The sequence below is a fragment of the Vanellus vanellus genome (genome assembly GCF_965231255.1).
Source record: "Vanellus vanellus genome assembly, contig: HAP1_SCAFFOLD_466, whole genome shotgun sequence".
NCBI classification, from domain to species: Eukaryota; Metazoa; Chordata; class Aves; order Charadriiformes; family Charadriidae; genus Vanellus; species Vanellus vanellus.
In genome coordinates this window covers 16,395-31,682 of record NW_028127823.1, presented here as the reverse complement: position 1 = coordinate 31,682, position 15,288 = coordinate 16,395, and the positions used below count along the sequence as shown (strand labels likewise).

At 51.0% G+C, this 15,288-nt stretch overlaps 1 protein-coding gene across 1 annotated transcript in view; it reads right to left on the bottom strand.

Annotated features, from left to right (window-relative positions):
• The window catches only part of LOC309684940 (lysine-specific demethylase 2A), a 50,791-nt gene that overhangs the window by 21,239 nt on the left and 14,264 nt on the right, over positions 1 to 15,288 (bottom strand). The window contains exons 2-8 of the mRNA XM_082500776.1: positions 8,945 to 9,083; positions 7,642 to 7,720; positions 6,196 to 6,242; positions 5,644 to 5,822; positions 3,963 to 4,069; positions 3,286 to 3,379; positions 93 to 246 (exon numbers count right to left, since the gene is read on the bottom strand). Of these exons, the coding sequence (XP_082356902.1) occupies positions 93 to 246; positions 3,286 to 3,379; positions 3,963 to 4,069; positions 5,644 to 5,822; positions 6,196 to 6,242; positions 7,642 to 7,720; positions 8,945 to 9,083 (799 nt within the window). The remainder of the gene's footprint in view (positions 1 to 92; positions 247 to 3,285; positions 3,380 to 3,962; positions 4,070 to 5,643; positions 5,823 to 6,195; positions 6,243 to 7,641; positions 7,721 to 8,944; positions 9,084 to 15,288) is intronic.

Below are 15,288 nucleotides of genomic sequence, written 5' to 3'. Positions count from 1 at the left end.
TGCCTGTTCTGATTTTGCTCATGTCCCAGGAATTTCGGCCTCTTGCCACAAGCCTGGCAAATGCCAGGATGCCCCTGCCCACCCTCTGGTACCTGAGGGGATGACAAATGTGTAGCCCTGCTTGAGCTCGATGCGCTGGCACTCTGACACTCTGTCCCCAAGAAAAATGTCTCCCTGCTTCCCTGAGAGAAGCCAGTTTTCATAGAGCTCCAGGTTTTGGGGTGTAGGAGGGATCAGCCAGAAGATCTGCAAATAAAGACAACACATGTATGTAAGTCATCATGTAATTAACAACTACTGACTACCCCCTGCTTCTTCCAAACCAGCCCCGCTCCCTCTCCAGACATCTAAATCTCTTCCTCTTCCCACCCACAAAGGACGCAAGTCTGCAGGAATTCCCAGTAAAGTGACCTAAACAGCTGTCCTATTTGAGAGGGCAACCTGCCGAACAAGGTCCTTCCTGACCTGACACGCTGAGCACCACAGGTAGACTGAGCTTTGTAAGTTATTATTCACAGCGTCAAGTGATATAGAGTCCACCAAAGACACTAGAGTGTTAAAGACAAAGGAGATATTTACCTGCATGTTTCTGCCATGTTAGGAAGAGCTACAACTGAACTAGAGATTTGCACCCGTCTGGCTCCATGCAATATGGGTGGCAAGCAGATATCCATCCCCCACCAGGCTCTTCAGAGACTGTTAGCTCCTCCTTTGGGAGAAAGCACTGGAGCCACAAACCAACAGAATCGCTGGTAAGTCTGGCAACTACATCTCCTTTACAAGGAAAGGTGAGTGAAAAACCCAGATTCTTCAGGGGGGGGGCAGAGATTGCTGTGTTCCCTGAACCTAGTCTAAGTCAGTGGAGAAAGATGGGATGGAATAATTGCCCAGGACCTGTCCTAAGGAAGCGACAAGAGTTTTTTCCTAGAGATCTGCCTTTACCGCCTGCGGAGGGAGCCCATCCAGCCGCCTTCAGATGGACAGTTCCTTCCCAGCAGGTACAAGCAAAAGGGCTCCTGATCCTAAGGCTGTCCAAAGCTCTTTCTCAGGAGATGTCCAGCCACCACAGGCAGCCTTTTTTACCCCCGGCTCCTTGATGAATTTGGCCCTAGATGGTTGATGGTCTTTATCAGAAGCAGTGAAGTGTCTTCTAATTGCTCACACGGGTTAAGTTAGGAGCTAAGGTGCATTTCACTGGGCAAGAGGTGGGACCTGCCTTTGGCAAATTCTGCACTACAGGATGTTTTCCTCCACATTAGCTCAGCTTAGTATTTTTAGGAAAAGCTACCACCAGATTTTGCTGCTCTGACTGCATCGATTCAAATGTACTATGATGAGTCTGTCTGCATCACCACTCTCCCCGCACAGCAGTGCAAAGTTTCCTCGACTACAGCAGAGCTGACAACTGCAACTAGCAAAAACCTGAACACCAGCTCTTCCACGCTGTTACAGCGGTAACACTAAAGCACAGTCTGAGTCCCGTGACAACCAGCACATCCAGCCAACGGCAGCTGGAGAGGAAGTCTTCCCAGCAAGGACTTCATATTGACTTAAGTGTCATGCTTGGAACATGACTGTGCTCTCGAGGGTAGCGGAATTGCGAGCTAAGGTGTCCGACTTCATTATTCAAGTACTAGCTACCCCCTGCAGTGATACAGCACCCAAACTATTCCAGACCTGTTTTCTGAAAGTTAAGAGAACAAACTCAACATCCCTACCTGCAAGGGGAGCTTAAGGTGCGATTCACCCTGCCTAAGGGCAAGCGGGAGGACTTGGCGCCTTCCCAGATCCCCTCCCAGACAGATTTCTTCCAAGCCAGGCCCCGGTACCACGCACAGCTGGGGCTGACGGAGGCCTGGCACAGGGAAACCCCTGCACAATTATAACTGGAAGCCACCCATCCAGGAACAAACACTGCATTCAGATGAAGTCTGTAACCGAACTCAAGCTCGACGGAGCCTGCGGTTCAGCTTTTGCATCTTGGGCTGAGTTACAGGAAGTGATTCCAGACAAGCAGCCAAAATCTGACACTGTTTCAGAGCCACTTCTCACCAGAAACCATTCGAGAGGTGTCACGGTTTCAGCTGGAATGGAATTAACTTTCTTGCTAGCGGCTGGTGTAGTGCTATGGTTTGGATTTGGGATGAGAAATAGCGTTCATAGCGCGCTGATGTTTTCGGTTGTTGCTAAGTGCTCAAGGCCTTTTCTGCTCCTCACACCGCCCTGCGAGCGAGCGGGCTGGGGACGAGAAGCTGGGAGGGGACACAGTGGGACAGCTGACCCCAAGTGACCAAAGGGATATTCCATGCCGTGTGATGTCATACTCAATAAATAAAGCTGGGGGAAGGAGGAGGAAAGGGGGGACATTTGGAGTTATGATGTTTGTCTCCCCAAGTAACTGTTACACGTGATGGAGCCTGGCTTTCCTGGAGATGGCTGAACACCCACCTGCCGACGGGAAGCAGTGAATGAAATCCTTGTTTGGCTCTGCTTGCGTGCATGGCTTTTGCTCTACCTTTATCCCAACCCGCAAGATTTTCCTCACTTTACTCTTGAGCCTAGGCACCAGCTGGAGTTAAACCATGACACGGGGTTTTCAAGAAGGACAGGGAACTGCTGGAGAGGGTCCAGCAAAGGGCTGCTAAGATGATGAGGTGATTAGAGCATCCTTCTTATGAGGAAAGGCTGAGGGACTTAGGTCTTTTTAGTCTAGAGAAAAGACAACTGAGGGGGGATCTTATCAATACTTATAAATACTTAAAGGGAGGGTGCCAGGTAGATGGCAACAGTCTTTTTTTCAGTGGTGTGCAGTGACAGGACGAGGGAATGGGCACAAACTTGAGCATAGGAAGCTTCATTTTAAGATGAGGAGGAGCTTCTTTCCTGTGAGGGTGGCAGAGCACTGGCACAGGCTGCCCAGAGAGGTGGTGGAGTCTCCCACTCCGGAGACATTCCAAACCCACCTGGATGCTGTCCTGTGCAACTGCTGTAGGTGCCCCTGCTCTGGCAGGGGGTGGGACTGGGGGAGCTCCAGAGGGCCCTTCCAACCCCCATCATTTTATAATGTTGTCTCAGCATCATCTCTACAGCATGGGTTTCCAGCCTGTGCCTGGTGGACCTCTGAGGTCCTGAACTACCTCCAAGAATCACAGATAAACAAGTTTAGGGTAGAAAGACTTCAATTTGCTGTCTGGGACCTGCACCTTCAAGGATCAACAAGGGAACAGACTAAAAGCCACTTTACTAAAGCACCTATAACTTTCCCAACAGGGACTGTCCTCCTACCTTTCCCCCTCGGTGGATGTGGTACCACACAGAGGTACCACCGAAGTCCACATGGAAATCTGTGTAGCAGCCCTTGACACTCATCAGACAGTACCTGGCAGAAAATAAGATGACGATAAAGTGAAAAGGAGCAGTGATCCACATTTTAGAGTGCATACAACATATTTAAAGGGAATGGGCTGCCCAAACCCAGGCCAATGGCTCAGAGCAGTGCCAGAAGCCAATTACTGCACTGCTAAGCACTTTAGCTGCAGGGAGGTGGTGGTTTGCAGGAGAGCTCACTTTGCATTTATATCACATGCCCACAAAAAGATCTAGTCCAGGCAAGAGGAGAGCTTTCATCCTCACATACCTGACAGCACTAGAAACCCCCATGTCCCAGGGCTGGCCTACAGGGCAGAATGGGCAGCGTCTAGCAGTTCAACTGGGCAAGCCTCGAGAGTTTCCCCAAAGCGCAAGCGAGCTCCTAGAAGCAACGCTACTACCCTTCCACCCAGCGTTCAGCAGGGGCTTAAATAACTAACTGCAGTGTCCTTACAAGCATCAGCCGCTGAAATAAACAGGGAGACTGTTCCTCCCACTTTCCCTTGGCACAAAGTGCGCCTCCCTCGGGCAATTTTCTTGCAAGAGATGCTTTGCTGCCTGCCGCCACTGGAACAGCTCAGGAGGTCACTTACTTCTGCACCTTTGGATACTGCATCTCCAGGATAGCATTCGTAGACTCTGTCTGACTCTCCTTCAGGTGTCTGGGCCACATGTTATCAACCCAGTCAATCAAATCCACCTACAGCAGAAAGGTGGGAGACATGAGTAGAGATGAATGGGGCACAATAACCCCTTTTCCTACCCCCAGGCTGTCCTGGAAGCTCAAACATCTATTGCCTGCCTGGTACGCCCATAGCTCATGCACAGCGGGGCACCTGGGGCATGCAGGGTCACACCAGGCCCACCAAAGCCACTGCGGTGCTGCATACAGACTGTGAGCCAGCGCAGCTCAGAGCACACCCACAACAAACAACAGGACCAAGGAAGGGAAGGAAGCCCTGGTGTTAGCTGAATGGCCACGATACCCCCTTTTTGGCCCCCCCCACACCCAGCAACCTTCCCGATGCCACTGGTGCAATCCCACAGGTAAAGCATTTGGGACCAGCTGTTCTGGTGCCACTTGGTGTACAGTGAGCCTCTGAACTCACACAAGCAGCAAACACCACGGCAAGATCCAAAGCGTGGTACTGGGATGCTGGTCTTCTACTTAGGGGCTAGGCAGGAACTGCTATGCACTGGGCTTACATAAAAATCATACCGAGCAGCATCTGCTAGGGTGGGATTCAACTCGCTAAGCTTCAGGAAACCAAGAGCAGGCAGAGATGTCCAGGCTCCCTCTACAGTTAACAGAGAGAAGTGAACAGCCCTACAAAGCTGCCCCTTCCTCTCCACCGCCTGTAGAGGGAGCTCAGGATGTCCATCCCATCCATCCCACCTTCCACACTTCAGTAAGGGCCACTCGTTTTCCCCCTGCCAAACAGCCTCCTGCCCCTCTTCCAGCGCACCTCCAGTCTTGGCATCCTCTGCCTTCAGAGATTTTGGCATGTTGCATCAGAAACCCTCCCTGCCATGCTGCACAAGCCTCTGGAGTCCCAGCTGAACACAGGGTTGCTGTCCTAACGAGACCATGGTTTCCAAACACCAAGGAAACCACAAAGCTCAACCAGTGTCTTGGCTTTAACTACTCTCTCAAATTGCAGCATGCGTTGCTGAGCTCTGCTGTCCGATTTAGGCCCTGCTCTGCACCAACACCAGAGCAGTGCAGTGCATGGCACTGACAGCCAAGATCCCGGTAGGCAGTGGAATCAGCTAACTGGGAGAGGATGGAAGCCAGCGTCCCCATGCTGTTCCCAACATCCACTGTGGCTGAGCACAAATCTAACCTCTCTATTCAAACACAGGTTCAAGCTTGTGCCTGTGCTTGATCACCAGCCAGCAGGACCAGGTTACTTCACTCTAATTATTCCTCATCCAATCACTTCCATTTCTCTAATTACTGACAGCTAGTGAACAAGTCAGCTCTCTGCAGAATGAGATGCCAGAGACTTGACTGTGGTCACTATAGCTGAGGGATGCACAGGCTGGGCAGCTCCAGCCTTACTGTGAGATCAGCTATAGCAGATGAGGTCCAAGTCAAACACAGGATCAGCTCCAGCAGCTTCCAGAGCACAGCGGTGACAACCCTGGCTGAGCCCATGCATGTTTTGAGCAGTCCCTCTCCTCGGGCAGTCAAGTGCCAGGCTGCACCTTGCCTACAGAGGACAAGCACAAGGGAAAAAAAGACACTCCCACGGAAGGAAGAGCCACGCTCACCGTAGCGGGTCTCTGCACCAGGTTCTCCAGTTTGGTGTGGCTGAACTCCAGGCTGATGACATTGTAAAGTTTCTCTCGCTCGGCCTCCGGTGTTTCGTAGTAGCGTGCCCACTGTGCCATGGACATCTCAATATCCCTCTGCGTGTTCACATCCATGACATCCACCATCCGTCGGCTCCCTGCCAGAACAGACAGGCGTCACTGGAACTGTCCCTGTGCACAGGGGACCACCCAGAAAAGACACTCCAGGAGATATGGGACCCTTCCTCAAGAACCCACCCACAAACAGGTGCAACGTCTTGGCCTCTCCCATAACATCCTCTTCTTCCATACCCACATTGAAACAGAAGCTGCTTCAGGTCAAACTAGACTCCTCAGGCAGGTAGGAGTTGTGATACACTAGCAAAGGTCGGCTCAGGTTCAACCAGACAGACACTGGGGGAACCACAAAACCAGACCCCTAGCTTTGATAAACCCAATGGATGACTCTCCCCATTCCTCCCTATCTGCCCAGGGTGCAGCAGGGTCACACTGTGGTCCCCGGACACTTACCGACACACAGCCGCACATCATTCACACTGAAGTCCGGATCTGGCATCCTGCAGGACAAACACCTTGCTAAAAAAATCATGAAGTGCTTCTGGTTGCAGACCCTTCCCACCTATAACCCCGATATTAGCACCCGGAAGATACTATTACGCTTTTTTTTGCCTCTTGAGTGTGGGTGAAGACCACACAGCTAGATCTCTGGGGCCACAGGTCTGGGCTGAATGCTGGGGTGAAACCCTGGGCCCACTTTCTGGCAAGGGAAGCAGATTTGGGAGTAGGACATACCACCTCTAGAGCATGAGCTGTTGTACAGTGGCTTCCAGCAAATGAGCAAGCAGGCCTTGAGCTCAAGCAATCCTAGCTCATTATCAAGACTGCTCGTATGAATTATCCCAATAGAAGGGACACAGCCAGACCAGTACAAGCAGTATATTTCACTGACACAGCATAACTACTCTGACTGTTTGTACTGGCACACTCATCTGTACGAACACTGCTGTCACAGGCAGAATGGGCGGGCAGCTATTCAAGCAGCTCTTGACCCAGAGAAATAACCAAAAGCTCAGGAGAAATCCAGTTTCACCCACGCTGTAATTCTCAGTATCAAATCTGTGCCCTCCCAAGTCACCTAGCAGTTAAAACCAAGCCCGGCACAATTTCTTATCTGATTCATCACAGTACAGTACATCACGCACTGGGTGAGGTGTTGCCCATCCATTCACAGCCAGTGAAGGAAGTTAAGGGCAGAGTGGCCGATACTGGCTCTGACCAAGTTTGCTAGGGCTAATTTATTCCTCTAACTTTCAAATTAATCAAAACCAAAACACATTGACCCAGGAGGAACACTGGATCAGACCATTTTTTTTTTAATTTTGTAAAAGACAGCTGTAATGTTTTGATGTAGTATTACTCGCCTTAAAACTACATCTACCACCCCATAGCATATTTATGTGAACATCATAAAACACCACTAGTACAGCTTTACCCTCAAAGCTGTAAACCTTAATTGATGTACTGGAGTAAGAGAGAGAGATGGCAGTTTAGAAGTAACCGTGTTGGGCAAATAAAGTTGGAATTCCAGAAAATGCCAGAAATACTACAAATTGCTTGACTCTCTGGCAATAGATGGCTGTATTACGAAGAAAAAAACCCACACAGATGTTGCATCAGAGCAGCAGCAGAACTTTCCAGACATTTGGTTGAACTGCCATCACCTACAGCCAATTCAGTCCTCTCATTTTACATTCAAACAGACTACTAAGAACAGGATAACTGAGGTGGAAGTCACTTCTCTCCGCTCAACGCACATAAAGAACAGTGTGGACAGGACACAGTCATACCACCTTGGCAGAGCACAGATCCAGCTACTGGGATCAGATCCCACACAACGTGGAGAGAGGCAAGAAATTGGGCCGGCGTCATGCACCGCTCTGTGCCCCTAATACTTACTTTATCCCCAAGCCGTCAGAGCTCCTGAAGATGAGAGGGTCTCTCAGGCCGCCCCGCTGGATGTATTCAACTGTGAAATCTGGTGTGGGAAGACAAGGAGGAAGGTGTTAGGGTAGACTCCTTCAGAGGACAATAGACAAACTGAGATTAGAAAGGATCTCTGGAGATCTCTAGTCCAACCCTGTTCTCAGCAAACTGACTTCAGACTCAGATCAGATTGTCCAGAGCCCTGTGCAGTTGAGACCCGAGAACCTCCTCGTATCTCTGCGGCAAGGCTAACCAGCAAAAGAAAGCCCCGTTCCTCGCCATTTCCACACCCCTTCGGAGATCCTGGAACTCCTTTACGGCAGTTCTATGAGCAGCATTGTGAGTGCTGCTGACAAGCCTCAGACAGGCCCCCCAGGGAGGGGGGAGTTGGCTGCACCAGACAGGGGAACAGCACGGTTTTCAGTCCTCACTTCCCTAAGAAACTCGCAGCCAAGCAAGAGATGCCTTGAAGAAATGCTCCTCCCTCCTGGTAAATCCTCATGAGGCTTGCACTGGCTGTGCGATGAAAAGACATCCCACTGAGCCGTATGCGTGGTGAAAGAAAGGGGAGAGATCCCACATAGTCTTTGAATTAAGTATCTAGTAGACATGTGGCTGCAATTACAGGTGCTGACCCAGGCGAACCCTCTTGTTCCTGGCTGCCACGTGTCCCAGCAAGCCTGCAGTGCTGCAGACTGGCTCGTTGCTCTCCGGATCAAGCGGCTTCCAGGCCATTTCCCACACATGCTCCCTCTTACCAGCTCCCCTGGCCCAAGGGCTTAGCAGGCTTGAGCCAGTCCTCCACCAATATGCCTCATGTTGCCTTCAAACAGCTTGGGGACTACCGCAGGACTTGCGGGGCAACAGGCAGAAACATCTCCTGCCCACTCTGCACTGCTTGGGTTATGCGAGTAAACTGGTTTACAGCAGAGGAAAGCATGGAACTGGTATGAGCAGCAGAGTTTTCCCAACTTTACAGAAGGATGGAAAGCAAGAGGCAGCAAAATGCAGGACAGCGGGAAAGGATTTTATTAATCCTTGAATTTCATTTCAATTGCCTTGTAACCGCCCCTCAAGTTGGCGGTCGGGGAGGCTTTGGGTGTAGTCAGATGCACAAGAGCACATCCAACTGTGATTGCTGTTAGCTTTCTACGAAAGGCTTGGGGAACGGTCATCTCACACACCATGCCTCACTGGAGAAGCGGCCAGCCACAGCAGCTTCATACCTACTGACAGCAGTAGCACACAGATGCAGCACAGCAGTCCCAACACAAACCTTTGCCTTCCATGAAGACCACAAAGGTGGAGTTAAACTTGTTGGTGGACAGCTTTTCCTCAAGGTCAAACGTCCTCTTCCCTTCAATTTCATCATCGGAGATGCCATCATCCTCATAACGCCGCCTCATCGTGCCACGCTGGGGAGAGAACAGACCAGGAAAGTAAGAGTTATAGCCCGGGAGGAACAACCAGCTCACTTCCCAGAGCCTCATCTCAACCTAGCACAGCTCAGCCAGGGCCTCCGAGGGAGCAGGCGTTCCCTGGGAAGCCTACACACTTCTACTCCCAGAGACAACAGAGCCTGTATTACTGATTATATTAGCCACCAGGTCTCTTGTTCAAAAAAAGCACTGTTGGTACCAATTGTCAAGAAAGACATGCCAGAAAAGAACGATTTAGGCAATGTCTGTCCTGGATCCAAAACACACCACTGAAACATCAGATTTGCTCCTCCTACAACCAACAGATTTGTGCAAGTTACACTGTACAGGAGACAGATAATTCACTCTTAGTGAGTGCTAACACAGAAACATGGGAGAAGGGGAGATAGTTCAGTATAACTGGGGCAAAGGAAAAAGAATCAGTTTCCCATTTTTTACAGGTGGATCAGTATTTCACTGTGCTGGAGGTAAAGGCACTTGCGAATTTAAGTCCCTGCCAGAACACCAAGTGATAAAAGAAGGGTTTTTTGCTGAAGACAGTTCTCAAGTTTTCATCTTTGGCTATGCTTGTACACAAAAGTTGATTTATTCCCTTGTTTGTGTGTGGGAGAGTAGCAGGGGGGAAGTAACCCTTTTCTTAGAGGGTCTCATAAGTACATCTGTACTGTGATTCCTGACAGACATCCTCTTCTAGCATTGCTGGATCTGGAAGAAATTACTGTCCCCAGCTGTTAGCCACCCCTCCAGAGACCGGCCGTGCTCTGGCAGAGCCGTTCGTGGGAACGCTCCCTAAATCCCCTCAGATAAAAGTCAACCTGGTCTGAATTAGCCAAGCTGACTTCCCCCAATTAGGGATGCTCCCATCATAAAGCAGTCAAACCAATTGTTGTGCCAGCAACCAGCCAGGGAAGGACGGAGCAGCTACTGGTCACATCTGGGCCTGGAAGCTGGCACCTGCCTGCAGCGGGGAGGCACAGCGGCATCGCAGCACTGGTAGAAGGATCACACCCCCAGGAACAAGACCGGTCCCAGCCACGGACCGTGATGCTGAAATGCACCACGGTGAGGTGACTGGCGTACACGTCTGCGCATCGGAGTCCCTGCGTGACCCCCTGCGAGTTCGATAGCTCATTTCTTCCTTCTTTTAGGGTCTCCTGGAAAAAGCAAGAGTGCCCTTTCCCAAGTGAGGGCACACGTCTCGGGTTCCCCTCCCTGTGCTCCCAGCGAGGAGCAGATCTCCTCCTGGGCATTCAGCACCGATTCGAACTTCAGCCAAAGCCACTCTTCACTGCCTTCTGTCTTCCTCACCCAACCAGCCAGGGCTAAGGCAGGGCTTGCTCTGACCACATGAAGTTTCCGGAGCCAGGAGATACAAACCCACCGTGCTGTGATGGTGAAAGCCCTTGCGTGGGCGAGCGTTTATTTTACCCCAGCAGTCAGCCCCAGCCCTGCCTGGCCTCACTCACCTTCCCCTTAACCCCTGGCCTGCTGCTCCCCCCGCCCATCACACACTACAAAGCTGAATTAAAACACACCCGGGATATTTTCTGGCGAGTTACAGCCTGGTATTAGCCATCCATCAGTCTGATCGCTACATTGCTCGGCTTGTCCCTCTCTTCTTTTTGGCCTTATCTATTTAAACAGCGCCTATGCAAAAGAAAGGACTCCCTCATACAGACGCACTGCTTTAAAGCGACTTTTTAAACTAATTAGTTCAACCAGTGCAAGAGCATGTGGGGACACTCTTTTCGAAAAGGGCCTTTTTTTCCAGCTCCCTGTAACATTTAAGTTTAGCCTCATACTTTCAAGAAGGTTGATCCATTCCCAAGTAGGCAGAGAAGCTTCCCTCTCCCCGCTGTTAACACCTCATTAACTTTGCTTAGTTTTCCAAATTCCCCCCCCCTCCCCCCAAAAAAACCCAACCCTGAACACAATAGGGGCACAAACTCCTCATCTGCAAGACAGGAATAACAGGCTGCTCCTGAACGGGGCATCTCAGAAAGAGCCCTGAAACCAACATTCTCCAAGGGCCCCGATGATTAAACGCTCTGGAAAAGGGCTGCGTGTTTGCAGTCCTTTGTCTTAAGCCACCCACGACACAGGGATAAGCAAACAGGAGTACTTTCTTTCACTGTTTTTAACAATACAAAGACAAAACTAATTTTACTTACAGGTTGTTACGGACACACTTGTATAAATGCATAACGATTTTCTTTTTAAAAAGAAAAAGACAACAAAAAGAGGTGCCACCCGCAGAAGCCAAGCGGCGTATTCCTGGGGGACTCTGAATTTCCCACTGCCAGGGCTGGACTGGCACAACGCACCAGCTGGGAAGAGCTGTGGGGCCACGTGTCCTACTGCTCCCAGCACAAATCCAGGGGCTCAAACTCCCAAACCCTCCGTCACTCTGCCTCTAAACCGAGACTGACTCTTTTGAGTCACCAGACCTTGAAGTTAGAGATGTGGAGGTATTACTGGGAGAAAAGTACCTGGCTGCGTTATCTCAGAGGGCGGGCACACCTTATAGAGTGCTTTCCCTTAAAAATCACTAAATTAGTTAACAGCACATGGTGCTCAGTTTTAAAATGACGGCACAGCACAGGGGAGAGGGGACCTGCCCTGTACAGGATTTAGGGACACACAAGAGACATCCTCATGCTTTTGTTGAAAATCCCAAGCGTTTCGGGAAAGGCCCATTTCAAACACAACTTCCCCAGGCAGGAACACATCCCAGGCTTCTGAGAGCATCGCCCCGGCATCCTGCACTTCTGCTGAAAGCCAACAGCTAACTGGGGCCCGGCCACGCTTTCAGGTCCTGGGAGGAATGGAGTCTCTCCCTCCACCCACAACCCTTTCCCCATGTGTCTCACCTCAGTGCTGGTGGTCTGAAACAGTCCAAAAGAGCTGCCTGGGAGGGATGGAGCTGGCTGGCCCTGGCATGGCCACACCGCAAGATGCCCATAGAGAGAAAGAATGGAGCAGGTATGTCTGCTGTTAGCTGAAGACCTGTCTGGGTGCTTTGGGCTCTCCGAATGGGCAGGCGGAGCCATGCTGGCCCCACCTTTGGGGCACAACCAGCTCCCATAGGTCTCAGCTCCTGTTAACCCATGGGAGACCTCCCTGAACTCCCACAGGCAGCACAGCACGCACAGACAGCAGCGAGGTGCTCATCTCTGGGTGTCAGAGCACTGAGAGCTCTTCTTCCCATCACCAATTGGCCCAGTTCAGTACCTGCTTCAGAAAGCACCGTTCGCTGCTGCGTTTGTCCAAGCCAGGGAGAGAGAGCCCTGACAAAACACACTCAGAGCTCTGCCAGGCAGGATGCAAACACAGGGCTTTCCTGGCAGGCCAGCATACAAGTCCAACAGAAAAAAAAAAGTGGCCTAGCTGACCCCAGCTCCATGTACACCTATAGACCATTCCTCACCTCCTCCGGAGCCCAAACAGCCCCATTTACTGGACAACCACAATTCCCATCTCAGAACCCTTTCAAATCACTTCTGCCCTGAAGAGTGCAGAAGGCTTAGGTGATATGGGCAAAAAGGCCAAGGAAACCCGAGCTGTAGCTTCCCCTTGATGTTCCTGTGCTTTCAGAGAACAAAGCCGAGGGTCACGGTGCTTCCTTGGGCTTGCCTGGACCCTTAGCTGTGCAGGCCCTGGCCAGCTGAAACATGTCTCAAATCCTGCCCCGTGATGCCCTCAGACATCAGCCGCCTGTTGCAGTTCCTGCTGGGACACCTTTGACGGCTCTGTTATAAGGACAGCAGCTAAAGGAGACTTTAAGATTATTTTGCGGGTATCTTATTACTTATTAAATCACAGCAGGGAAGTTCAAGGCACACCTAGTCCAGGTAAGCACACTAATAACCTCCCAGCATGACTAGCTTTTCACTTAACCCTGTTCCCAGGTAAGCCTAGGAAACAAGGCCCAGGACTACTGGCGCCAGCAGGCAGATCTTGGTCGTTAAGTTGATTAGGGGATGTGCATAACAAAGCAGAGGATGCTCGGCCCTATAGTCCGAAGGTTTCACCCACTTTGGAATCAGGTGGGTGGTGGCACACTGCAGGACCAGGCTGCGGTCTGCATTTTGACCTGCTCCCTTACTCCACTCACTTGGAGTTGGCAAGTTTTGGGAAAAGCAGCTCTTGCCTCTGCTGGGTACAAAACCTTGCGAGATGAAAAAGGTTTGGCATTCTAAAAGCTGGCAAGAGGCGGCTAGACCCAAAACTAGTCTCTTAACTTTACATTTGGCTCCCAGGCTAGAAGTATAAATGCTATTTCAGGGCTCCTAGTTAAGGTAAACAACAGGGGTTACTGCACTGGGCTGAAACTCAGGAGTGTCCCATTTGACCATGAACCTCTCACCTCGGGAGACCCAGGCTGGAACACAGCTCCAGTCACAGGCGCGATGAGCGGCTGCAGCCCCGTTTCAAGCAGACATCCCTCATAGTAAAGAGCAGCACAAACCAGCTGACAGCACTTGCTCAAGGACACCAGCAGCCTGAAAAACCAGGTAGCAGCAGGTAGCAGCACTGCGCCAGTAGATAACCGACATACTGGGAAAAACCCTTCTCTGCCATCACCTCACGGAGATGCTGGTGTCTGGCTGATGTGCTTAGATTTCCTTTATCCCAGTGGAACGTCAGATGGCATTAGCTGGCTTGCTCCTAGGCAGTCTTCTACAGCTACTGCCAGGACAGGAGAGACAGGGCGACACACAGAAGTTTAACATGGTTGAAGTATAACTACAGCACGGCTGAAAAAGCATCCCTGGGAGCTCTCCTCGGACCACGATGGCTGCAGCCACCCAGCTGAGGACTCAGCCAGCGCAAGGTCAGTCTGACAGCTCCCTTTAAGATTTCCTTCTTGAGTGGACACAGTTACCACCCTGCTAGACTGCATGCCACATCAGGCATTGTCTGTCCTTCTGGAAGTGGCACCAAGCCAGCACGGGCTCTGGATTGTGTAGGCCAGCTAATTTAACAGAATTGCGACCACATGGCCAGGCCTGATCCAGATCCCACTGGTGCTATAGGTGGGTGTGCTGGGGGTACAGTCCCACCAGGACTGAACAACGCAGGCTGAGCCAGGGATAAACTGCCAGAGATGCTATGCAGAGGAGCTCCCTTACCCATCCACCGCTCCCTTCCCATAGCCTGTCACTGCTGCTGCCTGTGCAGCTCTAGCTCCAGTGCTCGGTCACTCCAGTTTGGCATTTGGACCACAAGACCGCTTTGTGTTGGTTAATCCTGAGCACAAATTACAGTGTTGAGGATAGATCCCACTCCCACCCTATGTGAACGTGCAGCAAATGATCTGGTCGCTCACTAACAAAGTTGGAGGCTTTATGACCGAAGAAATACAGCGTGTTTCAGAGGATGCCACTCCACCAGCCCAACCTGCCACAAACTTGCATTACACAAAACAGCAGCAACACAAACTTCACCTTACTCCAGCTAGATTTGCACAAAGGTGCAAACATGAGGAAATACGCAGAAGCAGCTTAAACTCTAACCCCTTTATAGTGGGGAAATGGGGATGCCGAATGTGGAAGGAAAGGGTCATCTCTTCCAGCCAAACAAATTCCAAAGTCTAACGCTCTTGTCATCAGCACAGCATCATCTACAAAACCCGTTCTACACTCCCAGCCAGATAAGCTTTGTGTGTTCCTGTGGGCAGGGAAGAGTCTGGCCTCCTAATTTGCACAGAATGTAGGAGAATAGGATCCCAGTCACGGCTGAGGACCCAAAAGCGCTGCCACAATACAAATAGCTCCCATCAGTTATACAACGCCTCTTGCGTACTCGGCCAGGGCCACAGCGCTTTCATGCCATTGTTGTCTTGGGAGGGTGGGGAAAAACAACATTTCAGTGCGTGCAGAGCAGACAGGAGGGAGGAAAGGCTTCTGCGCTTCCAAGCGTGCATTTTGGGAGAGGCAGCATCTGCTGGGACTTGGGGCAAATCTCTGCAGCAGAGTTTTCCCCTCCTGGAGTCTGCAGCTTCCTCATGGCACTTGTACAAACCACTGCTCCCTAACTCTCAAAATTGGGTCTCCATACTAGGATAGACGCGGGCAGTGTACCAGCCTAAGGCTTGTGTAGGGACACTCCAAGACCCCCTTCTTCTCTGATGTGCCTTGATCCTCACCTGCCACGCAGGGAATTGCTAGATGGTTAATTA